The 26,860-nt window shown below is 33.9% G+C and overlaps 2 protein-coding genes across 2 annotated transcripts; both read right to left on the bottom strand.

Annotated features, from left to right (window-relative positions):
* Positions 1–851: 851 nt before the first annotated feature.
* LOC114331480 (cuticle protein 18.6-like) lies at positions 852–2,344 on the bottom strand. Its single transcript, XM_028281068.2, has 2 exons — positions 2,231–2,344; positions 852–1,701 (listed from the first exon to the last, which is right to left on the bottom strand). Exons 1-2 carry the CDS (start codon positions 2,240–2,242, stop codon positions 961–963), a joined length of 753 nt encoding a protein of 250 aa, XP_028136869.1. The 5' UTR covers positions 2,243–2,344; the 3' UTR covers positions 852–960.
* Positions 2,345–17,320: 14,976 nt separating this feature from the next.
* On the bottom strand, positions 17,321–20,068 carry LOC114331498 (uncharacterized). The gene is made up of 2 exons (XM_050654835.1): positions 19,593–20,068; positions 17,321–17,699 (listed from the first exon to the last, which is right to left on the bottom strand). The coding sequence occupies exons 1-2, from the start codon at positions 19,698–19,700 to the stop codon at positions 17,397–17,399; spliced, it is 411 nt and encodes a 136-aa protein (XP_050510792.1). The 5' UTR covers positions 19,701–20,068; the 3' UTR covers positions 17,321–17,396.
* Positions 20,069–26,860: the final 6,792 nt, after the last annotated feature.

The raw sequence follows: 26,860 nt of genomic DNA, 5'->3' as shown, positions 1-26,860 counted from the left end.
ACCCAATATGTGAATTTTTTTATTAATAAATATGTTGTTTCCAATTTATCTCTCAAAATTATCCAATAATTTTTTGACAAAAATACGTTTATGTAATATAAATTTAATTTTTGTTCTTTCCCGAAAAGCTAGGGGGGGCCACGGCCCCCCTGCCCGTGTGTATGGGCGCCTATGTCTCAGATAATTAAAGTGAATAACTCTCTCAATATATTGTTGATATATCTGTAGAAGAGCATTGTTGTGAGCGGTGGCGATAAAATATAATACGTTTTCTCTTAGAAGCATTCTCATCCTTGACTATCTCATCAGAAAACATTGTTGTCAGTGTAAATAAGGTGATTTTCACTCCAAAATCTTCATCGTTCAAAGCCTGTTTGAAAATTATATCAGATGAGATATTAAATAATAGCAAGGATAGAATACATCCCTGTCTGATGTATCTTTCGTCATTTCTGATACATGTTTCTGATTCGTCGATTAATCTTGTATGACTACTTTTAATACAAGTTTTCTATAATACGCAGGTCTCTATCATCAATGCCTTTAGTTCTTAATATGTTCAAAAGTGTTTCATGCTGTACTCTATCGAAAGCCTTCAGTTAATCGATGAAAGCTACGTTGGTGTTGGCATTTTTGGAGAAATACATTTAAGCCAAAAAGTACCTCACGGGTATCCAGCGTATTCCTAAATTCAAACTGGGTTTCATCTGTGTGTTACTTCTCTATCCTTCCTTTTTTTCCGGGCTTAGGACCAGCTGCATGGGTTGTGGAGCTACTCAGTTCATTCCATAAATACTGGCAGAGTTTACTAAATCTTTTTTAAACAAGTTTATTTTCGAATAATTAGGCTATTTATTTTTGACTATTTTATTATATGTACATTGTTATAATCACCATATCTACAATATCAGCAATATTCAAATAGTCTACTATAGCTACGTGACAAGGAGCTTTATATTCTTAAACACTTACAGCTCCAAACACGGGAGCAACAGCAGCAGAATGGGATGATGGTGCAGCATATGCGGTATTAGCTACTGGAACAGCATAAACGGCAGGAGCAACATCATTGGGTATAGCTGGGGCTGCGATATGTTCGTTGTTATCACCAGCTCTAAATCCATTAAATCCATTTTGGTGATCAATAGTATAACTAGAAACCAAAGGAGCTGAATATCTTTGAATACCGGAAGCTCCGTGGTTAGAAGCAACGGGAGCACCATTAGATACTTGTGCAGAGTAAGTGGAATAAGCTGCTGGAGCTGCATAGGCGACAGGAGAGACAAAATTGGGTACAGCTGTGGCCGCAGCATGTTCATTTGGAACAACAGCATTTAATCCATTGTGGAGATCAGCAGTATAGCTAGAAACCAAAGGGGATGAATATACTTGAAGTAATGAAGCTCCGTGTCCAAGAGATCCAGAAACTGCACGAGAATTCGGTGCAGTATAAGCAGAATTATCTGCAGCTACAACTGTTTCAGGTAGAGAAGTATAAGCAAAATCAGAAGGAGCAGCGTACGATTGAACAACTGGAGCAGCATTAGTATAGGCAACTGGAGCAGAGTAAACTACAGGTGCAGCATGTGTTTGGATAAGTGTACTGTAGGCAACGTACGACTGAGCAGCTGGAGCTTGGTCATGATGTTGGTGATGTTCATAGGCACTGGCAGATACAATGAGTACAGCAAGGATTATATACTGAAAAATAGAAAAGTAAAACGGTTAAAAAATAAATATTTAAATTCAAGATTGTAATCAAAATTTCATTATAAGTTTTGGACACAGTTTTTTTTAAACATATTATGTTAATTTCGTTTAAGGGCGAAGGCACACAATTTCGGCTCCAAGGCTTTTTAAATGCATTTTTTTTTCGACACCTGAGAAAACTAATAAATATTCTTGAAAAACTTAAACGCAGAATAAAAGATTACATTATTACCGAGGGCAAAAAGTCCCTTTTGAATGAGATATTTGAAATTAAAAATAACCCTAATTTTTTTCTTTTTTTTTTTCGCCCCCGTAACTTATTAAAATAAACATTATTGAAGTTTTCAGGGACATTCGGCCCTCGGTAATAACGAAATTTTTCATTCTGCGTTTAAATTTTTCAAGAACACCTATTTATTGGTTTTCTCAGGATTAGAAAAAATGAATGCATTTAAAAAGCATTGGAGCCAACATTTTGCGCTTACGCCTTAAGGTATACTTTACTAAATAAATAACTTACTTTAACTGCCATGTTTCTGGTTGGTTAGTAGCTTTAACAATAATTTTTAAATGCAATAATAGTTACTTATATAGGTCTGCTATAATTCGTATGCAGGCCCATCGTCAGAAGTTTTTGCAAATAAAAATTTAATGCAATAAAATCTAGAATAAAATTAATAGTTCCAATGAATATATTTTATATTTATTTTTATTTGACTAACGAAAAACTAGTTCTATCAATCTAAAGCAGTCGTAGTTAAAGTACCCCGCACAAACCTTATGGAAATTAGGTCCCAGTAGATTTTGTTCATACTTTGGGAAAATACTCTTTGAAGCATCCTGATAAAAAGTTCTCATGTACACAACTCAATCGTATGAAGGACCGGGGCCGCGCCGTCCACGTGTGCAATGTGTGCGGCACACACAGGCGCCAGCAATTAAGGGGCGCCACTAGAGTTGTTACAAAAATTTTACGCCGATAAAACCAACACTTACCCATTTACCGACCTTGCCACCCTGTATAACTTAACTTCAAAGGTACATTACATATTGATTTATACAATCTTTTTAAACAAAAAAATCATGTACAGCCATGCAGCCACCAAGCCTTAAAGCCATTGTATAAAAATTTGGTAAAAATTTATGATGCTTTTTGTGAACTAACACATTCGGATTTTGATCTTGATTCAAAATATCAAGCTAGATGTTTAGGAGATAAAATATCAACATTTACATTCATATGCTCAGTCCACATATTATATGGTATGAAGTTCTGATGAATGTTAACTTCGTTAGCAAGATTTTACAATCAAAAACATTGAATATGCAGCCTGCGTTAAATGCTTTACAAGAGTTAAAACAATTCTTGCTCGGATTTGGGACAGATAGCAAATTTAATTTTGTTATTACCACAGCTGATACGCTGATGACACGGTCATTCTGGCAGATAATGCTGAAGCACTGCAAAGCCTAATGGACCGAGTAACTACAGCCTGTAGAGAATTTGGAATGAAATTGAATACCAACAAGATAAAAACAATGGTCTTCAGCAAGCACCAAAGCAGAAGGGTGAAGGTCAATGTCGACGAACAGACCTGGAAAAAGTAACAAGAATAACCTATCTTGGAAGTAACCTTGATGAAATTTGATGGGGACCGCCCACTAGAGTCAAGAACACGTCACACGTCTGGAAAAGGCACGTACCATCTCATTGAGAACTAGAATACTTAAGTGCTATGTTTTCTCCACCTTGCTCTATGGTGTTGAAGCCTGGACAATAACAGAAGCAACACAAAATAGAGTCCAAGCATTCGAACTCTGGTGCTACCGTAAAATGCTCATAATATCCTACATGAGCCATACGACAAATGCGGAAATCTTACGAAGGATGAAAAAGTAAGGAGAGTTTATGCTTATAATAAAAGAACGTAAAACACAATATTTTGGTCACATCGTAAGAAAGCAAAAGTATGAACTGCTCCAACTAATAATCGGAGGCAAAATCAATAGGAAAAGGGGACCAGGAAAGGGGCTTAAAAACCTACGACAATGGACGAATGACCTCCATAGAACTATTCAGGGCGGCAGAAAAATAAGATTAAATGGGCAAATGTAATATGTAATGGCCAACGTCCTTAAGGATAAGGCACCGTAAGAAAAAGAAGATTACAACAGCAAATGAAACTGTAGGGAACTTGGATGTGGAGCGCAGTTTTCAACCAGCCACAGCTACGGCGTCGGAATAAAATCAGACATTTGGATTACGAACATAAAGACGAACTGATTTTGGATCCTAAAATGTCATACAAAGTTCATTTCTTTTATTGTGTTCTCGACCAAGCATTAATATCAGTAAATGAAAGATTTTACATATTGGAAAATCATGTTGATTGTTTCAAATTTTTATATAATTTGAACAATAATACAGAAAATTCACAATTAAAACTTTTTTGTAGGAATTTGTAAAAAAATGAGATATAATGATATCTAGATATAGCGAGAGACGATTTTTTTGAAGAAATTATACAGCTTCGGCCTGTTAAAAGAATTAAATAATGATGTTTGTAAAATTTTAAAATTTATATTTTTAAGCGAATTTACTGCAGTTTACCCAAATTTAACAGTAGCTCTTCGCATTCTGCTCACTCTGCCCACATCTGATGCCACTGCTGAACGATATTTTCCTAAATTGAAAACTATTTTATAAGTTTATTTATTTTATAGTTTATTTTATACGTATTTTTCCTGAAATTTTTTTATAAATTTTTATAAAATTTTTATAAACGTTTATAAAAAAACTATAAAACACTTGTACCTGTTTTACTTCTTCTTTACTGATATATAATTTTTCCTGTCGGAGTTGACCTATTCTCATCTCAACTGTCTTATTGACATTTATTCGGAGACTAATTTCTGCCTCCTCTTTCTCCAGTTTACTTAGCATGTTCTGCATATCATCTATTGTATGGGATACCAGGCATATATCATCTGCATATTCCATATCAGCCAGTTTCTTACCATCTAAGTAGTTTCAAGGGATTCCGTTTTTCTGTCTATGGTTTTTTGTAAAATGTAGTTAAGACATATATTGAAGAGTAGAGGTGAGAGTATACAGCCTTGCTTTACCCCCTTCTCTATTTCTATTTTGTCCGTCATTTGACCCTTATGTAATACCTGGAATGTTGTTCGGTTATACATCATTTGTATTATTCTCATGATCTTAGGTGGAATTTTCGCGTGGCTTAAGATGTTCCAAAGAACTTTGTGTTTTATACTATCAAACGCTTTGGCAAAGTCTACAAACGTCATTATCGGTGCTGCATTCTTTTCTTTAATTTCTTCTATGATGATACGTAATGTAGCAATCTGGTCAATACAGGATCTTCCTCTTCTAAAACCCGCTTGTTCATTGCGAAGATTTTTATCGATTTCGACGTTAATTCTTTGATGTACAATATAGGCTAGTATTTTATTTATAGAACACAATAGTGTTCCTTCTCTCCAGTTTTCGCATAGCTGCGCGTCACCTTTTTTTGAGAGATTTATTATGATTCCATTATTCCACTCTGTAGGTACATGTTCTTCATTCCATATCTCTATCAGCAATGGTGCCAGTAACTCCTCTGTTCCCTCAATGTCAGCTTTCCACAATTCGGATGGGATACCGTCAATTCCTGCTGCTTTGTTATTCCTCAGGTGACGGATTGCTTCACCTAATTCTTTCTTCGTTGGGCTCTCTGCATTTATTTTTAAACAGTTTTCAATTGGTCCTGCTGCATGGTTTTCTTGCGCAAACGGTTCGTTTTCTTGCTCTGCTATGAGTTCTTGGTAATACTCCTGCTATCTATGGGTCTGTTCTTCTGTCGTTGTGAGAACTTGTCCTCTTTTGTCTTTTAGTGGTTTGTTATTGTTTGTGTTCCTGTTTGCCAAACGCTTGGTGTTTCTATATAATTCTCTTTGGTTATTTGTTGCTGCTGCTTCTTCTGCTGCTCGAGCCATTCCCTCAGCCCATTTTCTCTTGTCTCCTCTAGCACTCTTTTTTACCTGTTTATTTGCAGCTTCATATTCTTGGGCTATTTTAATTTTGTCATCACTTCTTTGTGCTCTATTTAATGTGGCTTTGAGGTTCTTTCTTTTCCTACTAAGTTGCCAGGTATTTTCACTTATCCACTCTTTCCGTTCTTCTTCTTGATATGCTAAGATTTCCTGAGCATTTTGATGTACGGCAAGTTTAATCGGTTCCCATTTATCTTCTGCACTTATCTGCATATGGTTTATAGTTTCTGCATTCAGTTTTATTCTATTACTCCATTCATTAGGAGTTTCGCTATCATTCAATTGTTGTATGTTGTATTTCTTGCGTCTGTTGAGTTGTTTATTGCTGTTTTTCGCCCTTATTTTTACTTTTATTTCCCCCAATAGTAGGTGGTGGTCACTCCCTACATCTGCTGATCGCTTATTCCTTTCATCCAGTAGACTGCTTCTCCATTTGTTACTAATCAGAAGGTGGTCTATTTGATTTTCTGTTTTCTTATCAGGTGATACCCAGGTTATCTTGTGACACTTTTTATGTGGAAATATCGTTCCTCCAATTACCATATTGTTTTCTAAACTAAATTCTATGAGTCCACAAGGAAATAGCTTCAGAAAAAAAAATTATCATATGGGACTGCATTTTGGAATGTATAATCATTTATATTCATCCATTAATGAAGCATTATAGTACCTATGGATTATAGCTAACACCATGTGTTCAAGTTAATATTCTTGGTTGAGGTTGACTACCCCTCTATGTCAATTATACCTTGCCGTGTGTTTATGTTACTGTAGTGACTCTTTTTCATTTCATCCTGTCCTTGCACCGAACTTTCCCGACTATAACATGTAATGCTCTTATTTCTTCTTCTATATCATTCAGCCATCTCCTTCTATGTCTTCCTCTACAACTGGGCCATAGTGGCGTCCAGTTAGTTATCCTTCTCAACATATTTAAGTGTGGGCGTCTCTGTATATCGCACTAATAATACAATAGTGTCGTAACTCAAAATGTTGCGAATTTGACATAACACTATATTCAGACGTAAAATTCAATTCCTTACAAGTCAATAAAACCGTCGTTTTAATAGTGCAAAAAATGAATTAAAAATGGCGCCATAAGACGTTATTCATGACTGACCGACTGTCGTTATCACCCTCAGAATATTGCGCCATTTTTAGTTGCGGCCAACAGTGATCGAGAACGTACGTGTTGCTTTGCTCATGATTTTGAGTTTCCACGTTATTGCTGAATCAGGTATGTAATTTGCATATCTATATTTTGAGTTATTACATTCTTGTTGATTTGAACCTAACCATAACATTGTTGCTTTTCTACTTATTACACTCTTAGGAGAATGGGGGGCATGACGGGGTCGCGAGGTAAGACGGGGTACCGCACACAAACAAGAAACTACACGTTGGTGAATAGCATGCAATAACTCAATAGGAAGAGTCATTCGATTAACGGTCACTGCAAGAGAAACCGTGAATGAGAGTGCACGCGTTTTTTGTTTACAAACGGAAAACTGTTTTAGCGCTCCGTTGATCTAATTTTGTGCAAGGACAACCATCGTCATTTTAAGGTAATTAGGATCACCTCATTAATGTCTTTTTTATCGTTGATTACTAGTATTCTTATTTTGATAATGGCATATTGTTTTTGTGAATACGTCAAACATTTAATTAGTGAATTTTTTTTTTGTTCAAAGTTACCTTTTGAGACAAGATGGGGTATTGGGTGCGGGGTATGATGGGACATTGGTGGTAAGTCTGGGTTAATTTAAATTTCTTAATAAGTAACATTGGATTATTGTTTTAGATAATACCATGGTACGTACTTACAAGAAAAAAACAAAAAGAGGAGAGTGGTCGAGAGATGCTATGAAAACAGCCATAGATAAAGTGACATCGTCAGAACCCTGGGTAGGCTGCCAGATCTGTGGATGTTGAGCTCACAATGCTTGTGCTAGGGTGGACAATGAAGATCTGGAGCAAATACACATTTTTGTTTGTTTTGTGAGAATTAATTAGCATCACCATCATGCTCCAATTCCATTACCCCATCATACCCCATAGTAAGGGGCAAGATGGTTTTTCATAATGTTCTTATTAATGGCTAATTGTTGAAAAATGTGATAGGTTGATTTTCCAAAGATTATACCAAATCATAGTTAGATTAATAACGTAACGCGCCATCAATTAGTAATAGTAATAAACGTAGTAATTATGTTGTATTTTTGTTATTTTCCTTAGCTACCCCATCATACCCCCCCTTCCCCTACTGATTTACACACGAACGTTTTAAAATAATATTTTTACTAACGACACTATTATTGGTTCAGTTCATTATTTTTGACATGCTACACTATTGTTGAGTCATAAATTAAAACCATTTTTTTGTTGTTTGTAAAACATTTCTACGTATTGGAGTAACTCATTTAAAATGTGAAGCAGTACTATTAAAAAGCTTACTAAATACTAAATATTTTATAAATTTAGAGTTACCACACTCTTCGTGACGTTCTTGGTCATTTCGTCAATTACATATGTTAATAATTCCTTAATTCATTTTTAAGGGGGCGATTCATAGCAACAAGTGATCGTGGGCGATTACTTGTTGCTATGGCAACAAATGTTAAGGATGGCGAGCAGGAAAACTCTTCACCGTCGTTATTTCCACTGGTGAGTACAAATAATGAATCTGGTGCCCAGATAGAGAACAGTGACTTTACGAAAGTACAACCGGCACCTATACTTTCACCATTGACGAGTCATCAAAGTACTTTAAGAAATTAACGTAAACAGTGATGTTTAGTAAGGTCAGTAATGTTAAACCTATTACAGATCCAACCAAAGGCAACATCACATTTCACCGGTGCACACAGACCAGAGCAACTTTGACTTCGATGATTCCGACCGAGATCCGCATTTCGTTTCTGTTGTGCAAAGGAAAACCTATAGTTGGTTTCGATGTCGAACAGTAAAACCATCAAGTAACTCTTCCTCAAGAAGCTCTTCTTCAAGAAACTCTTCATCGGGTTGCCCTTCTACTAGTAAAACATAGCAAATTACGCGGGAAACATGATGAAGAGGAAAACTGACAGAGCGTATTGCGACATTCTGAGTGAAATAGAAAAATGTAACAGAAACAGTTAAAAACTGAAGAAGAGAGTCAACCCAACGTGAAAAAGATTAAACGCTACAAGAGATAGAGAAATTTCTGTCAAAATTTGGTATTTATGACCCTTAAAATAACACCAAATGATAAAATTTATTGGCCTATGGATGTCTCGTCAACCGAGGGTACGATCAGTGGCGTGGTAATTTTATGGTCAAACTACGTTTTGTTCTAATTTTTATCATTGTGAGAATTAAAAAAAACAACTAATATTTTTATCTCCACCACTGAGGGCGGTCAACTTTTTGGTTGCCTGTATTCTTCGGGACATTTTATCACAAAGTAAATATTACTAATTTTACCGTCTTGTAGGGTATCTGCGTTCTCTTTCTTTTCCACTATTATATATATGTTATATCTCTCTTTGCCGACGTTTAAATTAGGACCCACTTGAAGCTCGCTTCAACACGCGCCTCGACCTCGTCGTGAGAATTCCCCATTACAACATACTGTTGAACCGGAGATCTAAGAAGGTGTCAAACATTTTATAAACGCTACACTACGCGTCGAATTACATTACCTTAGAGCTCAGACGTCACGGGAATATATCCAGTGTGACAAGTCTTTAGCTGATTTATATCGAGACTACAAAGATAAATGTACAGAAGAAAACTTCAAATCATTTGCGTCTGCAACTACTTTTAACCGCATTTTTACTAATGATTTTAATATCTCCTTCCATACACCAAAAAATATCAATGTGATCTTTGTGAAAATTTCAAAAATGCTGATGAGGATGGAAAAAATTTATTGTTGTGACGTACGAAAACCACTTGAAAAAAAGAACTGTCCAGAAAGGAGAAAGAAAAAGACAAAAATGCTAACATAGATTCAACAATATTCGCCGTATATGACTTGCAAGCTGTGCTGCCAGTACCAAGAGGCCAAGTTTCATTATTTTTTTTTTATAAAAGTAGAATTAACTGTTTTGATTTTACAATGAGCGACAAAGAGTCCGCAGAATTTACCAAAAACTGACGTAAACCGCAGAAAAAAATTATTAAATCAAGTTGTAGTAACACAAAATATTTCATAAATAATGTCATAACTAAAAATAATATTTCATTTCGATCATTTTGCTTAGAACAATACCGTTTTAACTTAAAATTCTTAAATAACTTCACTGACATTATTTTTATTTAACTAAGAGTACAAAGAAACTTCCTTTAATATTAATTAGAAACACATTATGCATTCATTTTTTGTTTACCTGCAATAGGAAATGAGTAATGAGTTTTTCGTTGATTCTGAAAAATCATCTTTTTTGAGTTACGACACTATTGTATTATTAGTGCGATATATCCTATCCATTTCAAGAGAGTTGATGTATCTGCCTATATTATTTCCCATTATTCCTTTTTTAATTTCCGCATTTGTTTTCATTCTTATTTCTCCCTCGCCTGTAATGTTGTGGGTCAGTTATCGTTCTCACTATTTTTCTTTAAAATTTCAGAAGGCTATCTCCCTCTTTTTTGTTAATCGTCGTTGTCTTTATGTCTCCATCCCATATGCAACAACAGGCCTTATTAAGGTTTATATAGATTCATCTTGATTCTCGTACTCAGAATCCTGCTTCCTAGCAGATTTCTATTCATTCCATATTACATAATATGTTATTAAAATATATTATGTTTTTTGCCTTTCAGAATTCTTTCCCCTGTTCTATCTTTTCCGGTTTTCTCTACTGTTATCCCACGTAGCTAAAAGTTGATAGATTTTTAAATTTTATTAGATATTTCTGAGTTATTTTGTCATTGTTCAGCTTTGTCATGTATTTTTTTGTGCTAGTTTATCTCTAGCACCACTCCCTTCGCTTCCTTAATATCATTTTCAACTGCTTTTCTAAGCATCATCTTCGTCTTCGCTACGATGACTAGATCACCTGTATATGCTATTTTTTGCAAAGTTTGTCCTCTTAATTATTACTTTCAAAATCAGGTTAAACAGGGTTGGGGATCTTGGTCATCTTGTTTCACTCTTCTCTTTACTTTGATTTCCTTAGAAGTTGTTCCGTTGAAACAATTATATCATAATAATTGATGGCTGCGGTTTCATATTGTACGCTGAACGCAGCATGCAACTATTGTATAAGCATAGAGACGGGATGTACGGCGTAACGCTTTACGCGGCGTGTATCGTGACCTGTCGTGAATCCTGTTATTTCACATAACGAGCTCATCACTACTATTGGTCAATCTTAACACTTCTATTATTCAACTTCCCATTCTGTTCTACGCATTGTATCCTTTTGTGGCGTTATATGGTATAGTATTTTAGGTCATTTTCATATTTATAAGGAAATAGATCAAGCCATGCAATAAAATTATAGCGAGATGCATGAAATAAAGAAGCCTAGTAGTGTGTTCTGAAGAAACTCTCAACCTTGTAGAAGAAAGACGAAAACTTAGAAACGGCACGTCAAATTCAATACAAAAATAAATAGAGATAAGCACAATAAATACAACTATAAAACACTTGTGCAGAAGGGACAAAAATAATTATATAAAAAGCATATGTGAACAACTAGAGGAACATGCTGACCGCCAAGAATCTAGAGAACTTTTCTCCAAGGTCAAATATCTAGCGAGAGAATTTAAACCACAGACACAGATCATCAAAGATAATAGTGGAAATACCATAACAAACCCAGACGGTATCGCAGAGGTTTGGAAACAATATTGTGAAATATTATTCTCTAACAACGACACAGAACTTAATAATGAGAAAAGAAGTTATGAAAAAGAACCTCAAATATTGAAATCTGAAATTGAGTCGGCAATAAAAAAGCTAAAATGTAGAAAAGCACAAGGAGAGGATGGAATAACAGCTGAAATACTCAAAGAACTGGGAGAATTAGGGACGGAAGTAATGCTTAGAATTTGCAATGAGATCTGGAATACCGGAAAGTGGCCAAATGACTGGGGTAAACTCACGTTTATCCCCATATACAAAAAAGGTTCTCCGACAGATTGCAGTAATTACCGTACAGTAGCGTTGATATCTCACGCGAGCAAAGTACTTCTAACAATAATCAATGAAAGATTAAAATCCATTCTCTTACCGCAAATTCCACAAGAACAATGCGCATTCGTCCCAGATAGGGGAACAAGAGAACACATTCTTAATATTCGTCAAATTATCGAAAAATCTCGAGAGTTTAACATAGAAACATATTTGTGCTTTGTTGACTACTCCAAGGCCTTCGATAACGTAAAATGGGATAAAATGTGGCATATACTTAGAGAAATGGGTACGCCAGAACATCTAATCTATCTATTACAAGCACTTTATGTAAATAACACCGCTAATGTAAGAGTTAATAATGTATTTTCGAAAAACTTCAAATTAAAATCTTGAGTGCGGCAGGGATGTATAATATCCCCCATTCTATTCAATATATATAGTGAACACATTATGCGTCAAGTTTTTGAGGAATGGCAAGGTGGAGCAACGATAGGAGGAAGAAAAATAAAAAACCTGCGTTATGCTGATGACACTGTTATATTGGCGTTTTCACCAGAAGAACTGGAAGAAATTATGAATAGGCTAGGAACGGTGAGTACAGAATATGGTTTGAAAATAAATATACAGAAAACCAAAGTAATGATCATCGATAGAATCCGAAACAACCAACCAGAGATAAGAGACTTGGCAGGTTACGAAGTGGTCAGCCAATTTAATTACTTAGGCTCCGTTATTACTAACAGTGGAGGATGCGAAGACGAGATTCGTAGGCGCATCATAATGGCCAGATCGGCAACAGCCAAACTCACAAAAATATGGAAGAATACTGACATTACAAAAAACACAAAATTACGCCTTGTTCGAGCGTTAATATTTCCTATCGCCACCTACGCGTCAGAGACTTGGACCATCAAAAAAGCAGATGCAAAACGTATAATGGCATTTGAAATGTGGGTCTACCGGAGAATGTTGCGCATACCATGGACCGCACATCGCACAAATAATTCAATATTAGCCGAACTTAATATAAAAACTAGACTCAGCACAACTATCAACCAAAATATACTGAGATATTTTGGACATATAACTAGAAGAAGGGAAGGCATGGAACGAATGATAGTTGAAGGCAACGTAGAGGGCAGAAGATCCAGAGGAAGATCTCCATTACGATGGTCGGACCAAATAAGGGACATGACTGGTTACTCGTTCTCCGAAGCAAAACAACACGCACAGGAGAGAGAGGATTGGATAGAAATAGTCAAACGACTTATATGACGCCACTACATCCTTACGAAGGATAACAGATAGAGGAGGAGGAGGAGTAGTGTGTTATGTAACAAATCATTAGATATTTATTATTTAGATATCAATGTGTACTGCCGGTAATGACATATGGAGCAGAGACACTGACTCTAACCAAGGCAACAGCGTCGAAAATGCGGGTTTCTCAAAGGCGTATGGAAAGATCCATGCTGGGTGCAACCCTACGGGCCAAAATAAGAAATGAAGATCTCAGACAAACAACCGGTATCGCAGATGTTGTAGAACGTGTCACCAAGCTCAATAGAGCTGCGCAGGACACGTCGCACAGTGTTCAAAATTGGTCAAAACGTGATCGAAACTAAATTTGTTTAAACTGTAAAAGTGATCCAGCTGAAAACTTGGAATATTTGAGGTATTATACCGTATAACGAGTATATTATAACAGGGGTCGTTTTTCTTTAGTTTTCATCCCTTCATTAGGCGATGAATTACTTAAAAAATATCGTTATACAGGGTGTTTCATTAAGAATGTCCAATTTGATTTGTAGATTCTAGACCTCAAAATATTAGGATTTAACCCAAATCACTTAAATAAAATGTGGCTCGTTACAGAGTTACAGGGTGTTTTATTTAAAAATTTAAAAAATATTTTTGCTCATTGGTTTAAAACTATTTGACGTATCCTTTTCATACTTCGCAAAAAGTGTGGGTACTGTACACCCTATAAAATTATGTTAAACAATCGTTTCTGCCTATTACCAGAGGCGTACGACAGGGGACAGTGAATGGTTGAGCCTTCCCAAGTTCTACGCTACTGGCGGAAATGCCATTTTAGCACAATTTTTCGATTCTACAATACTATCTATGTAAATAACATACACTTCATTCGCAACGATAAAGTCATCAGTTTTCGAGATATTTGAATTTAAACATGTAACGGCACGGATATTTAATTAATGTATTGTGCCGCTTAATTTTAAACTTCAAGTATCTGTATTACCAATGATTTTATCCTTAAGACTGAAGAGTATATTATTCATTATTAATGATAAAATCATAAGTTTTCTCGAGATATTTTAAAATTAAGCGACACAATACATTATTCAAAATATCTGTGTCGTTACTTGTTTAAGTTTAAATATCTCGAAAACGAATAATTTTATCGTTAGGTGTGAGGAGTATGTTATTTACATAGCGAGTATTGGAGAATCGAAAAATTGCGCTAAAATGGAAATTCCGCCAGTGGAGTAGGAATTGGAAAGGGTCAACCCCTCACTGTCCCCTATCTCGTACGCCTCTGGAACTAACTAGAAACGTATATTTAACATAATTTGTCTGTCAAGTATGAGAAGGATACGTAGAATAGTTTTAAAATACTGAGCATAGTTTTTAAATTTTTAAATAACACACTCTGTAACTCTGTAAGGAGCCATATTTTATTTAAGTGATTTTGGTTAAATCTTAATATTTCGAGGTCTAGAATCTACAACTCAGACATTGGACATTCTTAATGAAACACCCCGTATATATATTTTTAACAGTGTTATGAGCGGTAAGAAATACCCAATACTTTTAGAAAAAACACAGTATTATTGGTACACCCGGTATACAATGACATCTTACCCGTGTAGCAACAATATTATTACGGAGATATTGTTAAAGAATAAGGCTATAACATATTAAATAACTTAAATCGGACAAGAGGTTTAGGAAATTCGAGACATCAAAAATGTCCCATTTTAAAGGTGGTGCGTTAATTTTGCTGCTTAGTGTATTAATATACACGGATTATGCGACAGATTATGACGGAAGCTCGAAACAAATGAGAAGCGTTAAAAAACCCTATAACGTACCTGCGCGTAGAGCTAACAATTTTTGATGAATTTGCGCACATTTACATTTACTCCAAATCCCAACATTTTTCCCATCGCGCCTAAAGAAATATAACTTCAATAAATTGTTAATTTTTTTTTTTTTTTTTTTTTTTTTTTTATTATTTATACATATGACCTGGCCTCTAGTGACTAATCCAGGTCGTTTTTTCCTGATGGGATTACAGATATTTTTTTTTTATATTTTTACATTTTTTACTCAACTATTAAATCTATTTTTACAATAACAATTTGCCATAATCTCTTAATTACGTATAACAAACAAATTTAAATAAACAATTTAAAATATTTTTGGTACTATCAACTCCCTTCTAAGTTATAAAGACAGTCCCTCTATTTTCAGAAGAGAGTTGGTAGTTTTTTTTTAATTTCATGAATTATGTATTGAATTATTATTTTTATTTATTTATTTTATATTGAATTATTATTATTATAATTGTAAATATCTATTTTTGAATTTATACTTTATTTTATTTATTTTAACTTTATCTTACTCAACTTCATCAGGGTTGGATTATTGGTTGTCTTCTTCTATTATTATAGATTTCTTGTTGTTTTTTAGATATTATTTGTGTGAGATTGTTTAATATTTCAAAATATTCTTCATTTTGTAATATATCTCTTATTTCAATTCTTTCTAATCTTCTTCTCATTTCTCTGTGTTCTTCATTTTCTATAGTATTTTCACAATGTAACACTATATGTTCTGGTGTACCTAGTTCTCCACATTCACAATATGCATCATCTTTTAAGTTAAATCTTTCCAAATATGTTGGGTACGGTCCATGTCCTGTTAAAAAGTGTATTAAACCTTGTTTTGGATTAAAATAATTTGGAATGTTTTCTAATATTGGTATAAAATTGTATAAACGTCTAGATTTTGTTGAATTTTCCCATTCATTTTGTCTTTTTCTATTTATTATTTCTTTTAATTCTCTTTTATTTCTTATATCTAATCCTATTATTTGTATTATTTTTTCATATTTTTCTTTTTTTAGCCAATAATTACATGCTCTTTTTTGTGTTTCTAAATGCATTGGCATTACTCCAGTTAAAACTGTGAGTGCCTGTGTTGCAGTTGTTCCAAATACTCCCGTCATTCTTACAAGAAATCCTCTCTAAGCTCTATTTAATTTTTCTGCGTTTGTTTTATTTATTAATCTATGTGCCCATACACTTGAACCGTACCCTACAATTGATGCAAGTATTGTACTTAGGTATATTCTCATCTGTCGGAACGAAATTCTATATTCCTTCTGTGCTAGACTAGCAATGCTATGCATGATCTTTGTTGCCTTTTCACAGACACAATTCATGTGTTTTGTTAATATAGCTATTTATAAAACTAATGTACAATATATTCTCTATTAAGCAAAAACACTACTTCATTAAAACTAAAATCTCTTTTCGCTACCCCAACAAATATCATGTGTTTGACATACATGTAAACAATACGTACGAATGCAATTAATTCAGACTAAACGCGCGCAGCGCTCGATGCAATGCGCCATGTACTCAGTTGCGCAGTTTTCCGCAGTTTGTGTTATATATTTTTTTATTCCTTACATTGTAATCTTTCATCTAGTGAAGGATTTAAGGTGGCACAAGATGGCACAATAAACGTAATACGCTGTCAAACATTAATTTTATCAAAAATTGTATAGGTTTTTAGACAGCCGATTATATCAAAATTATAATCACCTTTCCGTGAAGCTAACTATATCATTTTAATCTTTAAAGTATGTATTTTTATCTCTAATAATTACTTTTACATTAGCTATCCACATAAATGAAGTAGTAATCAAAGTAAAAGGCATATTCTGAGGATTTAAATTTGATGTATAAAATTATATTGAATTTTGTACTTTTGATCATTAATACATCTGGCCCTAACAAACTTAAAAAATCAATTTTTGCTGAAAAGTTGCATCATGAGTAGTACAAACAAACCCCTTAATTTCGGCATTCTCAGATTTATTTATTTTTTTGACTTTCGATCACGTTTCCTTCAATTTTGAACACTGTGCGTCGCCAGGCTGAAAGATTCAAGATAAACACGAAAGCTGATGAAATGGAGACCAAGAGAAGATAAACGCAGTAGAGGAAGGCCGCCTACACGATGGACAGATGATATCAGGCGAATTAGTAAAAACTAGCAACAATCAGCACAAAACTGTGAAGTGTGAAAACAATTGGGGGAGACCTATGTCCAGCAGTGGACGTAAATTGGTTTGATGATGATGATGGTGAATTCGATATTCAAAAATACAAAATATTTTGTTATTTTACGTTTATTGGATATCAACGATCATAGTTACAATATTTTCAATGCCTACAGTTAGTATAATAAATTAAAATAAATTTAAAGCGTGAAGACCTGGAGCATGGAGAGCATTTCCAGTATGGACTGTATTTACAAATGATTTAGCATGAGGAGCAGCATGATGAGCAGCATAAACATGAGCTAAAGGAACTGCGTAGTTGTTAACCAGTGGAGCAGAATAGTGTTGAGCAATTGGAGAAGAGTAAACTACAGGAGCACCATATGTTTGGATTGGAAGTTGACCATAGGCAGCGTGCGACTGGGAACCAAAAATGGCCTCATGATGTTCGTAGCCACTGGCAACAGCAATGAATGCAGCGAGGAGTAAAAACTAAAAAAAAAAAAAATAAAAAAAAGTTCATTGTTGTAAAATAAATATGTATATTGAATATCAAATATAAAATTTTATGGTAAATGAAATGTTAACGATATCTGCTATGTTTACACACACCATTTAGTATAGATACGCAGGTAATCGAATCGATTTTGCGTAGAAAACAATTAGTAATATCCAACACTTTTTTTGACTTGTCTAAGCGACGACTTTACACCTGGAAATCTCCTATGGACACTTGTGGAAGAATAGTAAGAAATTAAATTGATTATATCTGTATATCAAAAAGATATAGAAATGCTATCTTATCCTCCAAAACATATCCAGGAGCGGACGTACCCTCCAACCATAACTTACTAGCAGCTAAAGAATTACTTAAATTTAAAAAGATTAAAAATCCCAAAATATCTCCTAGGATCAGCAAAGATAAACTTTCAAATGCGAAAGTGAAAGAAATAGTAACCGATAAATTAGAAAGTCAGTTTCAGAAATTGCGAAATAAAAATTCAGAAGAACAATTATGGGAATCATGCAAAGAAACATTGGAAAAAGTCCGAGAAGACCATCTAATGGAAAATCAGCGTAGGCATAAACAACAGTGGATGACAGAGGAGATATTGAATTTAATGGATGCAAGAATAAAATATAGGAATGCTAATCTGACAGAATACACAAAAACTAAACAGAAACTCGAAGAACAATAAGACCAGCTAAATCAGAGTGGCATAAACAACAATGTAAAGAAATTGAGAAATACGAGCGGATATATGACGCATTCAATATGCACAAAAAACTGGAAGAAATTGCAGAACTGAATAAAAATGTTAACCTCCACTAATCGAAGAAAAAAACGGAAAAATTATAATCGATATCGAAGGTCAACTAATACGATGGACTGAATATATAAAGGAATTATTCAATGATGAAAGAAGCGGACTAGAAACGCTAAATGACATAAGCGGTCCTCCAATAACTAAGGAAGAAGCGCAATACGCTATAAAGAACGCAAAAAATGGCAAGGCGATCGGACCAGATGGAATTTAAGTAGAAACACTAAAGTTTTTAGATACCGAGGGCATTAAGATACTTACGAAATTATTCAACTTAATCTACGAAAGCTGCAAAATTTCTAAAGATTGGCTTAAATCCTCATTTGTTGTACTATTAAAAAAAGAATGTGTGTGCACTTTGTACGCACGTAAGAAGTTATACTTCTATTATAATATAATTTCAACGAAATAAATATACCTACTTAACAGTTACAATACAAAAAATTAACAATAATTACCAAAAATGAACCAAAACTTAAAAATGTCAAATATTAAAAAAAAAAAAGAAAAAAGTATGAATCGTCCGGGATTTGAACCCGCAATCTCGCGATTTTTTGATCTCTGGTCCAATGCTCTACCAACAAGGCCATGCTACTTACCTTTCAGATATACATAATTATACATCACGGTGACAAGTGAAGTATAAAAATAGATGTTTTATTATTTTACGCCCAAGGAAGACACATCCAAAGACACAAAATTATAATAAAAAACCTTTTAAACCACCTTTTTCAAATTGCGCAAGTTGTATTATTAATATTAATGTTAATAAATGAAATATAAATATTTTGACGTTTCACAATTTGACAATTCACTTTTAACTGCAGTGCCTTAAAAATTGTAAAGCACTAGTGCCTTAAAGTAGCATTTTTAACGCTCCTATGGAGTCCTAAAAATTGCATTTTTAACACATTTATAGAAAAATATATTTAAAAACACTAACATATTCTTTCCACACCTTCTCTGGACTGATACATACATAAATTAAAACATTTTGAAGTATAACTTCAAAAATATAATATGAAAACTATTTAAAAAGGCAGCATAACTATTAACTAACCTTTGTTGTTTCTCTTCCCACAAATTTTAAAACGCAACAACCATACATAACCAAACCGTCAACCGTCCAAACCACAGCTGCCATATTGGATAATTTTTGACATGTCATTTGAACATCCAATCAGAACAAAGTTATAATGCGCATGCGCCCTGATCGTAGGTTTTAACATATAAAAATTCACCCTCATATCACGCGTAAAGAAGTACAACTTCAAAAAACACAGAGCCACAAAATGCAGCGACTATCGCACCCAATTGCCAGATGACGCTAGTCACCTAGTCTATTCACGTCAGTTGCGGTGTGGGGGATAAACTCTCGGTGTTGATCACTTGAAGTATGGAGCAGCAGGCCTACGCTCTGTCCGATGAGACTCCAACAAGAGTCGAAAATCGTCGATTCAGAGGGCTGGACTGCGCTCCGTATTTTAAGTGAAAAATAAGATTGTTTTGCCTTTGCATTGCAACTGAATAAAAATGGAATTTTTATTTTATTTTTATATTGGTCGTTACTTCTTTGAGTAACTATGTCCATTTTCTGTTGGAATTTACCAGCTGAACAGACGGGGTCGTGAATTGTAAGTTTTTTTAATTCCCTCTTGTCTTCTTCGCTTCAGCATCCATCTGGCTTGCAAATTTTAGAAGCCATGGAGGTGTTACCAAGGAAATGGACCAATAAATTTTCAATTTAAAAATCTTTTAGTAATATTTTAATATTGTTAAATATTAATAATATTGCTATTAGGATTGAAAACTACTTCATCTTGTTTTTTTTATATAAATTATTTGTTAGTAACAATTTGTGGCCCACTTGGAAAAATTAAAGAAAATACATTTGAACTTTAAAAAATATATAGAATCGAATAAAAGAGGTTTGGTGTAGAAGAACTGAAAAACAAAATAGAGGGTTTATGATCTGTTTATGGAGGTAAACTGCTCGCCTAAAAGAGTAATCTACAAATCCTAAACAAAACGTAACACATATAAGTCAAAGTTTTCAACTATTCGATTAAAAACTTTATTGGGACCATTTTCTTGTTGCCCCTCCGTGGCTTCTAAAAATGCAAGCCAAGCGGACGCTGGAGCTAGGAAGACGAGGGAATTCTATAATTTAAAATTCACGTGTTAACGTGAAAACGTAATAAATTTACTTATTTTAACTGCCATGGTACTGGTTAGATAGAAGCTTTAAGAATACCTTTTGACTGCAGTTAATGGTTATTTATATTGTGTTTGATATAATTTTATTTCAGTCCCACCCCTAGATAACTTGTACAAATAAAAATTTAAAGCAATAAACTTTACAACGATTTTGAAGGTGACAATTTATAGCTCAGAGTATGGCTTAATCAATAAGGAACAACATTTTAATTACTATTTTCAGTTTTGTTTATTTGAATATGCTTGTGCGTGGTTTTACGCATAAAATACTTTTTACGATGTTTTGACATAATGTGCGCAATTTCACGTAGAACTAAAGAAAAAATTGAAATTCCAAGAGAATTTGCTGATAATGAGAAAATAAGCATGAACGCTGATGATCGTGTGTATCCAAAATCTTTTCAGGGTCATTGTTTTGCTTCAAATATTACATTTTCACAGTTTTCCTCTGCTCTTTATATTGTTTATGGTTTTCTTTAGAGGTGAAATGGGAAAAGGAAATGGATTGTGCGCAATGACGGTACTATTACAAAAATGAAGGGAATATAATAGAACCGTATTCATATGTTATATAGATTTCCAAAACGTTTGACAATGTTAAACATGGTAAACTCATATTACTCATACATACATTGAAACACATACACCCAGATGCCAAGGATATTAATTTAATCAAAAAACTATCCTACAATTAAACAGAGGTCTCATGGGTGGAAGATAGTGCGACAAACCAAGTAGAAATTCAAAGAGATGTCAGACAGGGATGCGTGCTGTCGCCACAATAATTTACTGTGTACTTCCAACTAATATTTCAGGAGGCACTGTGGTAAAGAACTGAAGGTCCAACTATCTCGATATTGACATAGGTGTACCGCAAGGCTCAATTTTAGGACCTGTTCTCTTTCTTATTTATGTAAACGATGTTGTCTCGGTTAACTCGGATGGATATTTCACGATATTTGCAGACGACATAAATGTAATAGTCAATAGACCTGATACTTCTTTGAAGTCCAAATGTAACAGCTTACTGTCAGATCTTTACAACTGGTTCTGTAATAATTATTTATTGTTGAACACCCAAAAAACTCTTTTCATGCAGTTTCATAATAGGCAACGATGTATTAATCCAATTAACTTAAATATAAATAATAATGATATTGAACTTGTTTCATCATTAAAGTTCTTAGGACTTCATTTAGATGAATGTCTTAATTGGAGGAAACATTGTGATACGCTGGCCGCAAAGTTAAACTCAGTAACGTTTTTGTTTCGAAATTTAAAACAAGTATTAACGGAGAAACAATTAATAATGCTTTATTGTGCCCAAGCCGAATCTCGTTTGAGATACGGGATTTGTTTTTGGGGATCAAGTTGCCATATCAATGAAGTCTTTTTTGCACAAAAAAGAATAATACGGACTATTGCTGGTATCCCTCATAAAACAAGTTGTAGGCAGTACTTTCAAAATTTCAAAATATTGCCATTGGCCTGTATTTATATTCTGGAGACTTGTATATATATATATATATATATATAATAACCTCGAAAATTTTAAAACCAATGGGCAAATACATAACATGAATACTAGATATAAAGATACCTTGCGTGCCCCAATGTGTAGGGGAAATGTATATTGCAGGTCCCCGGGTATAATTGGACAAAGACTCTATAATAGATTACCAGCGCATATAAAATTGTGTAGGAGCCCGACAAGCTTTAAACTAAATTTAAAGGAATTTCTGATGACACACACTTTTTATTCGGTTGAAGAATTTCTTCAATTTTAAATGTATTTTCATTGTTTGTTTGTGTAGTGAAATTGTTTATTTGTTTGTTATATTTACTTAATGTATTACTTTTGACTAATTCTATACAGACTCTGTCTGTCTAAAAGAAAATAAAGTATTTATTTATTTATTTATTTATTTATTTAAGGTGTAAAGATTGTATGGAGCATCATTCATAACATAAGATTTGCAGACGACACCGCAATCATGGCAGATAATATAGACGATTTACAAATTCTTCTAGGAACCATTAATAGAGAAAGCAAAAAGATGGGACAAATAATGTAAATAAATAAAACCAATTACATGGTGATCTCGAAAACCCCTATTAACATACATCTGACATTGGAGGGTAAACCGTTAGAGAGGGCGACAAGTATACATAGCTCGGAGCAATTATAAACTCACAGTTAGATCAAGATGAGCGGATAAATGTCAGAATAGAAATAGCTTGAAAGGAATTTATAAAATACAAGTCAATGTTAACAAATAAAAAATTGAGTATGGCTATCAGTTTGAGCAGAAACATTATTTTCTGCTTTTTCATCCTCATTCGATTCATAAGCGATAATTAAACTCTTGGTTTGTTCATTATATTTAATTTCAACTATTATTAGTTTCTATGATATAGCTCCCAATTTTTGCAAGAGTTTTCTTTTATTGGAGTGTATTAAATAACCTACACTTCCTGTTACTCTTTCTTGTTCATCCACTCCTTATTTCTAGTTATTTCTTTTTAGCGTGTAATGTTTTGATATAGTAGGTCCCTATCTATTTTATGTCGCCAATTATTTTTAATTCCTACTTGGAAGAGATCTTAAAAAAAGCTCTTGAGGGTGAAACAGCTGGAATAAAGGTAAATGGAGTTCCCATTAACAACATTAGATATGCGGATGACACTGTCATCTTAGCTGAAAATATTGGGGATCTTCAGAGGCTGGTGACCAGAATAGCGGAGTTTGGACAAGAATACGGGAATACAAGTAATGAACGTCAAGAAAACAAAGTTTATGGAAGTATCAAAAACTCAAAGAAATAATGAAAATCTCTTCATAAACGGATCCCATATCGAACAAGTCGACCAATATGCATACCTTGGAACAATGATTAACTCCACAGGAGATTACTTACAGGAAATTAAAATCAGAATAGAAAAGGCTAGGGCAAATTTTGACAAAATGAGAAAAGTGCTCTGCACAAGAGATTTGAAGTAGGAGCTAAGCCCCGGCGCAAATTGATCCTAAGCTAGACACAACCTGCGAACTGCGTGGACAGTTTTGTGAAGCACGCTTATAAGCGAGAGACCGCAAATTGAACCCATCCTCATTTCATGCGTTCGCAGGTCTCGCTTGGGAACGTTTGTCGTTCAGTTTATCGGCGTACAGTTTTCTTGGGTCGTGGGATGCGTCACTGCCATTTGTTTATTTTGACGTATCTGAAATGAATACGGATGGTACCTAAGTACAATTTATTGTGATAAATAAAAATATTAGCATAGTCAAAACCCCGAGTGAAAACTGCTTTGTCTTTGTCATTAATTTTGATAACTTTTGGTAGACTAAATAAGCTGCGATACGAAATTACTAATCAAAGTTATGCCTTTACAATAACACATTATTCGAAAAATAAGGTGAAAAATGATTCATGTTACTTAAAACCGTAATCGATAAAAATATCGTACTAGCCTCAAATTCAACTTGTTGGCATATTAGTACATTTTTGTTTATGCTTAAAAATTAAAAACGAAATATGCAGATAGTGTTATTTTTTATAACCTATCAGTAGCGGAGATATTATGAAATAACTCTGAGATTATTTTAAATATGTAGGTATTATGTGCAGAAATAACATACTCAGTGTAAGATATCTTTTTAAGCACCCGCTTATGATCAAATTCAATGTTTTCGAAAGTCATACCGCTACGACTACTAGGGACATGTAAGATGTTTTTAAAATGTTACGAGCTACAAGTACGAAAATACCGATTTAAAGTTTCCTACTCACTTCAGTACAGGGATCAGATAAATCAGTATTTTGTAAACAGTGTTTATACTCAGTACCACTGAGAGCCGGTATCAATAGTAACCGTTACACCTCCGCACTAATTTTGCCCGTATCTATTCGCCACGGCGACCGCCAAAGGTTGGGTCGGGTTGTGTTAAATATGCGGTGCGCTAGAAAAATAAATGCACGGGTCACCCGTCCCGCCGGCGCAGGTTGTGCAAGTCTCGCTTAGGTTCAATTTGCGCCAGGCCTAAGAGTTAGGTTGGCTATGTGAGAGAATGGTACGGATGTACACCAAATGAAATTTTCAGAGCAGCCGTCTCTAAAATCCGAATAGCTACGATGATTGCCGACCTCTGTCGCGGATATGGCACTTAAAAAAGAAGATATATTTTATGTTTATATGGGATTAGCCGCAGTTTCGTTGTAAGGGCACAGACGTAAGAACGTAAGGAACAGACGTGAAAAAGAGAAAAATCAAAGAGGCAACCCTCATCCTACTAAAATGAAGAAAAATGTATATTTATATTTTTTTTACCAATACTTAAAGAAGAAGTGAACAACAAAAACATACCAACAATAGAGAATAGAAGAAACACATATCGTAGGTCTAAACCGTAGATTGTTTAAGTCACAAATTGAAAATTTTACAGGAGAGACAAAAAACTTTTGAACAAAATTTAAAAAAGAGAAAATTGCCTAACTCCATGCAATACATAATTGACCAAAATTAGTTAAACAAAATATTTACGCAAACTTTCTACTTATATACTATATCCATATTAAAAATAATAGTCAAAATATATTTATTTACTTACATTTTCTAACATTTTCAATCAAAACAACTTCAGAAACACGGACATAGGCAATATTCGTCTGAATGGGAAAGAACGTTTGAACTTCAGCAAAATTCGTTTAGCAAAATTGGCGCGAAATAAAAAAATAATGACGCTTGTGGGAATTGTCAGGGGGTAGCTTTTACCGTCTACTACTAGATAACACCAAAAAACAATTTTCGGAAAAAATGGACTTAGGCAATTTGCGGTTTAGACCGACGATATACTAATCATACACTGTACATATCGCTCACTGAGTTCTATAGTGGCACAACCGAAAAAACGAACTTATGAGATAATTGACTAACAAGTTTCATGATATCATAAAATACCATTCAAAATTACCATTTATGGATAAGAGGTCGACAGAAGAAACCAAATATTTGATAATGAAGGGTTACATATCACATATCACATTTTTTTCCATTGTATGAATTTCGAGAACTTTGTAGGAATTCAAGTTTTTATAGTATGTTTGGCAAAGGTGGTGGTAGTAAGTAGTGACACAAAGTGTTCATAAAATAAATATATTATACTATATGAGCACACCAATATTTTTCTTATTAATTACTAAGAAAGAATCTTAAAAACATTTACAATAATAAAACCGTGGAATGTAAGTTGATGTAAAATTCACTGTGGTTTTTAATAATTGCATTGGATCGAATAAGATAGATTAAATCTTCATACTTTTTTCTGATAAGTGGAATTTCATTCTGATAGACCCTATTAATTCCAATACCTTTAAAAGAGAATATTTTGTTGGGATTTCTGGTTCGTATTTCTTTGAATAAGTTGACGGATTTAAAATAATAAGATTCTTTAAAAGAAGTTTTATAGGAACATTTTTTTTAACATCCCATTTATTTACAATCTGTAATAATGATTACAATAAGTAAATTGTTTAACAATTAAAAGAGACTTGCAGGAGACTGTCCAGTGACAATAACCTATGAAATCATAATTTTAGTACTTAACAAAATTATTTGTGACTAATAAATAAAACCCTATAAATAAAACTCTAAAGCGCGTGATACACACGCAATCTTTAAGTACGCGGGTTTAAAGATCGCGGATTTACTCGGCTCGCCGTCGGTGATACACGGCAGACTTAAAGTACGCGGTTTTAAAGATCGCGGTCGCCGTCGGTAGCAAAAAATTTAGAAACTGTCTTCGTGGTTAAATTTTTTATTTTCTGTGTACCTAATTTTGCTGAAATCTTGTGTTTTTTAGTAGAGTTTGATTAATTTTTGATCAGGTTTTGTTAAATAGAAGAATAATTTGATTTTTTATAAGTGTGGTAAGCTGTCAAAATCATGATGTGAAGTATAGCACTTGTTTTTGATCTATTTTAATTAATACAAGGTAGGCATAAACAAATAAATTATCATAGATAAGATGGTAATATTTTCATCGGAAGGATAAAACATCCTATAAATAATTAGGTTTACTCAAAAACAAATAATCAAAATAATTTAGTATTC

The sequence above is a fragment of the Diabrotica virgifera genome, chromosome 6 (assembly GCF_917563875.1).
Source record: "Diabrotica virgifera virgifera chromosome 6, PGI_DIABVI_V3a".
NCBI classification, from domain to species: Eukaryota; Metazoa; Arthropoda; class Insecta; order Coleoptera; family Chrysomelidae; genus Diabrotica; species Diabrotica virgifera.
The sequence above is the reverse complement of the archived record's forward strand: the minus strand, read 5'-3'. Positions and strand labels throughout refer to the sequence as shown.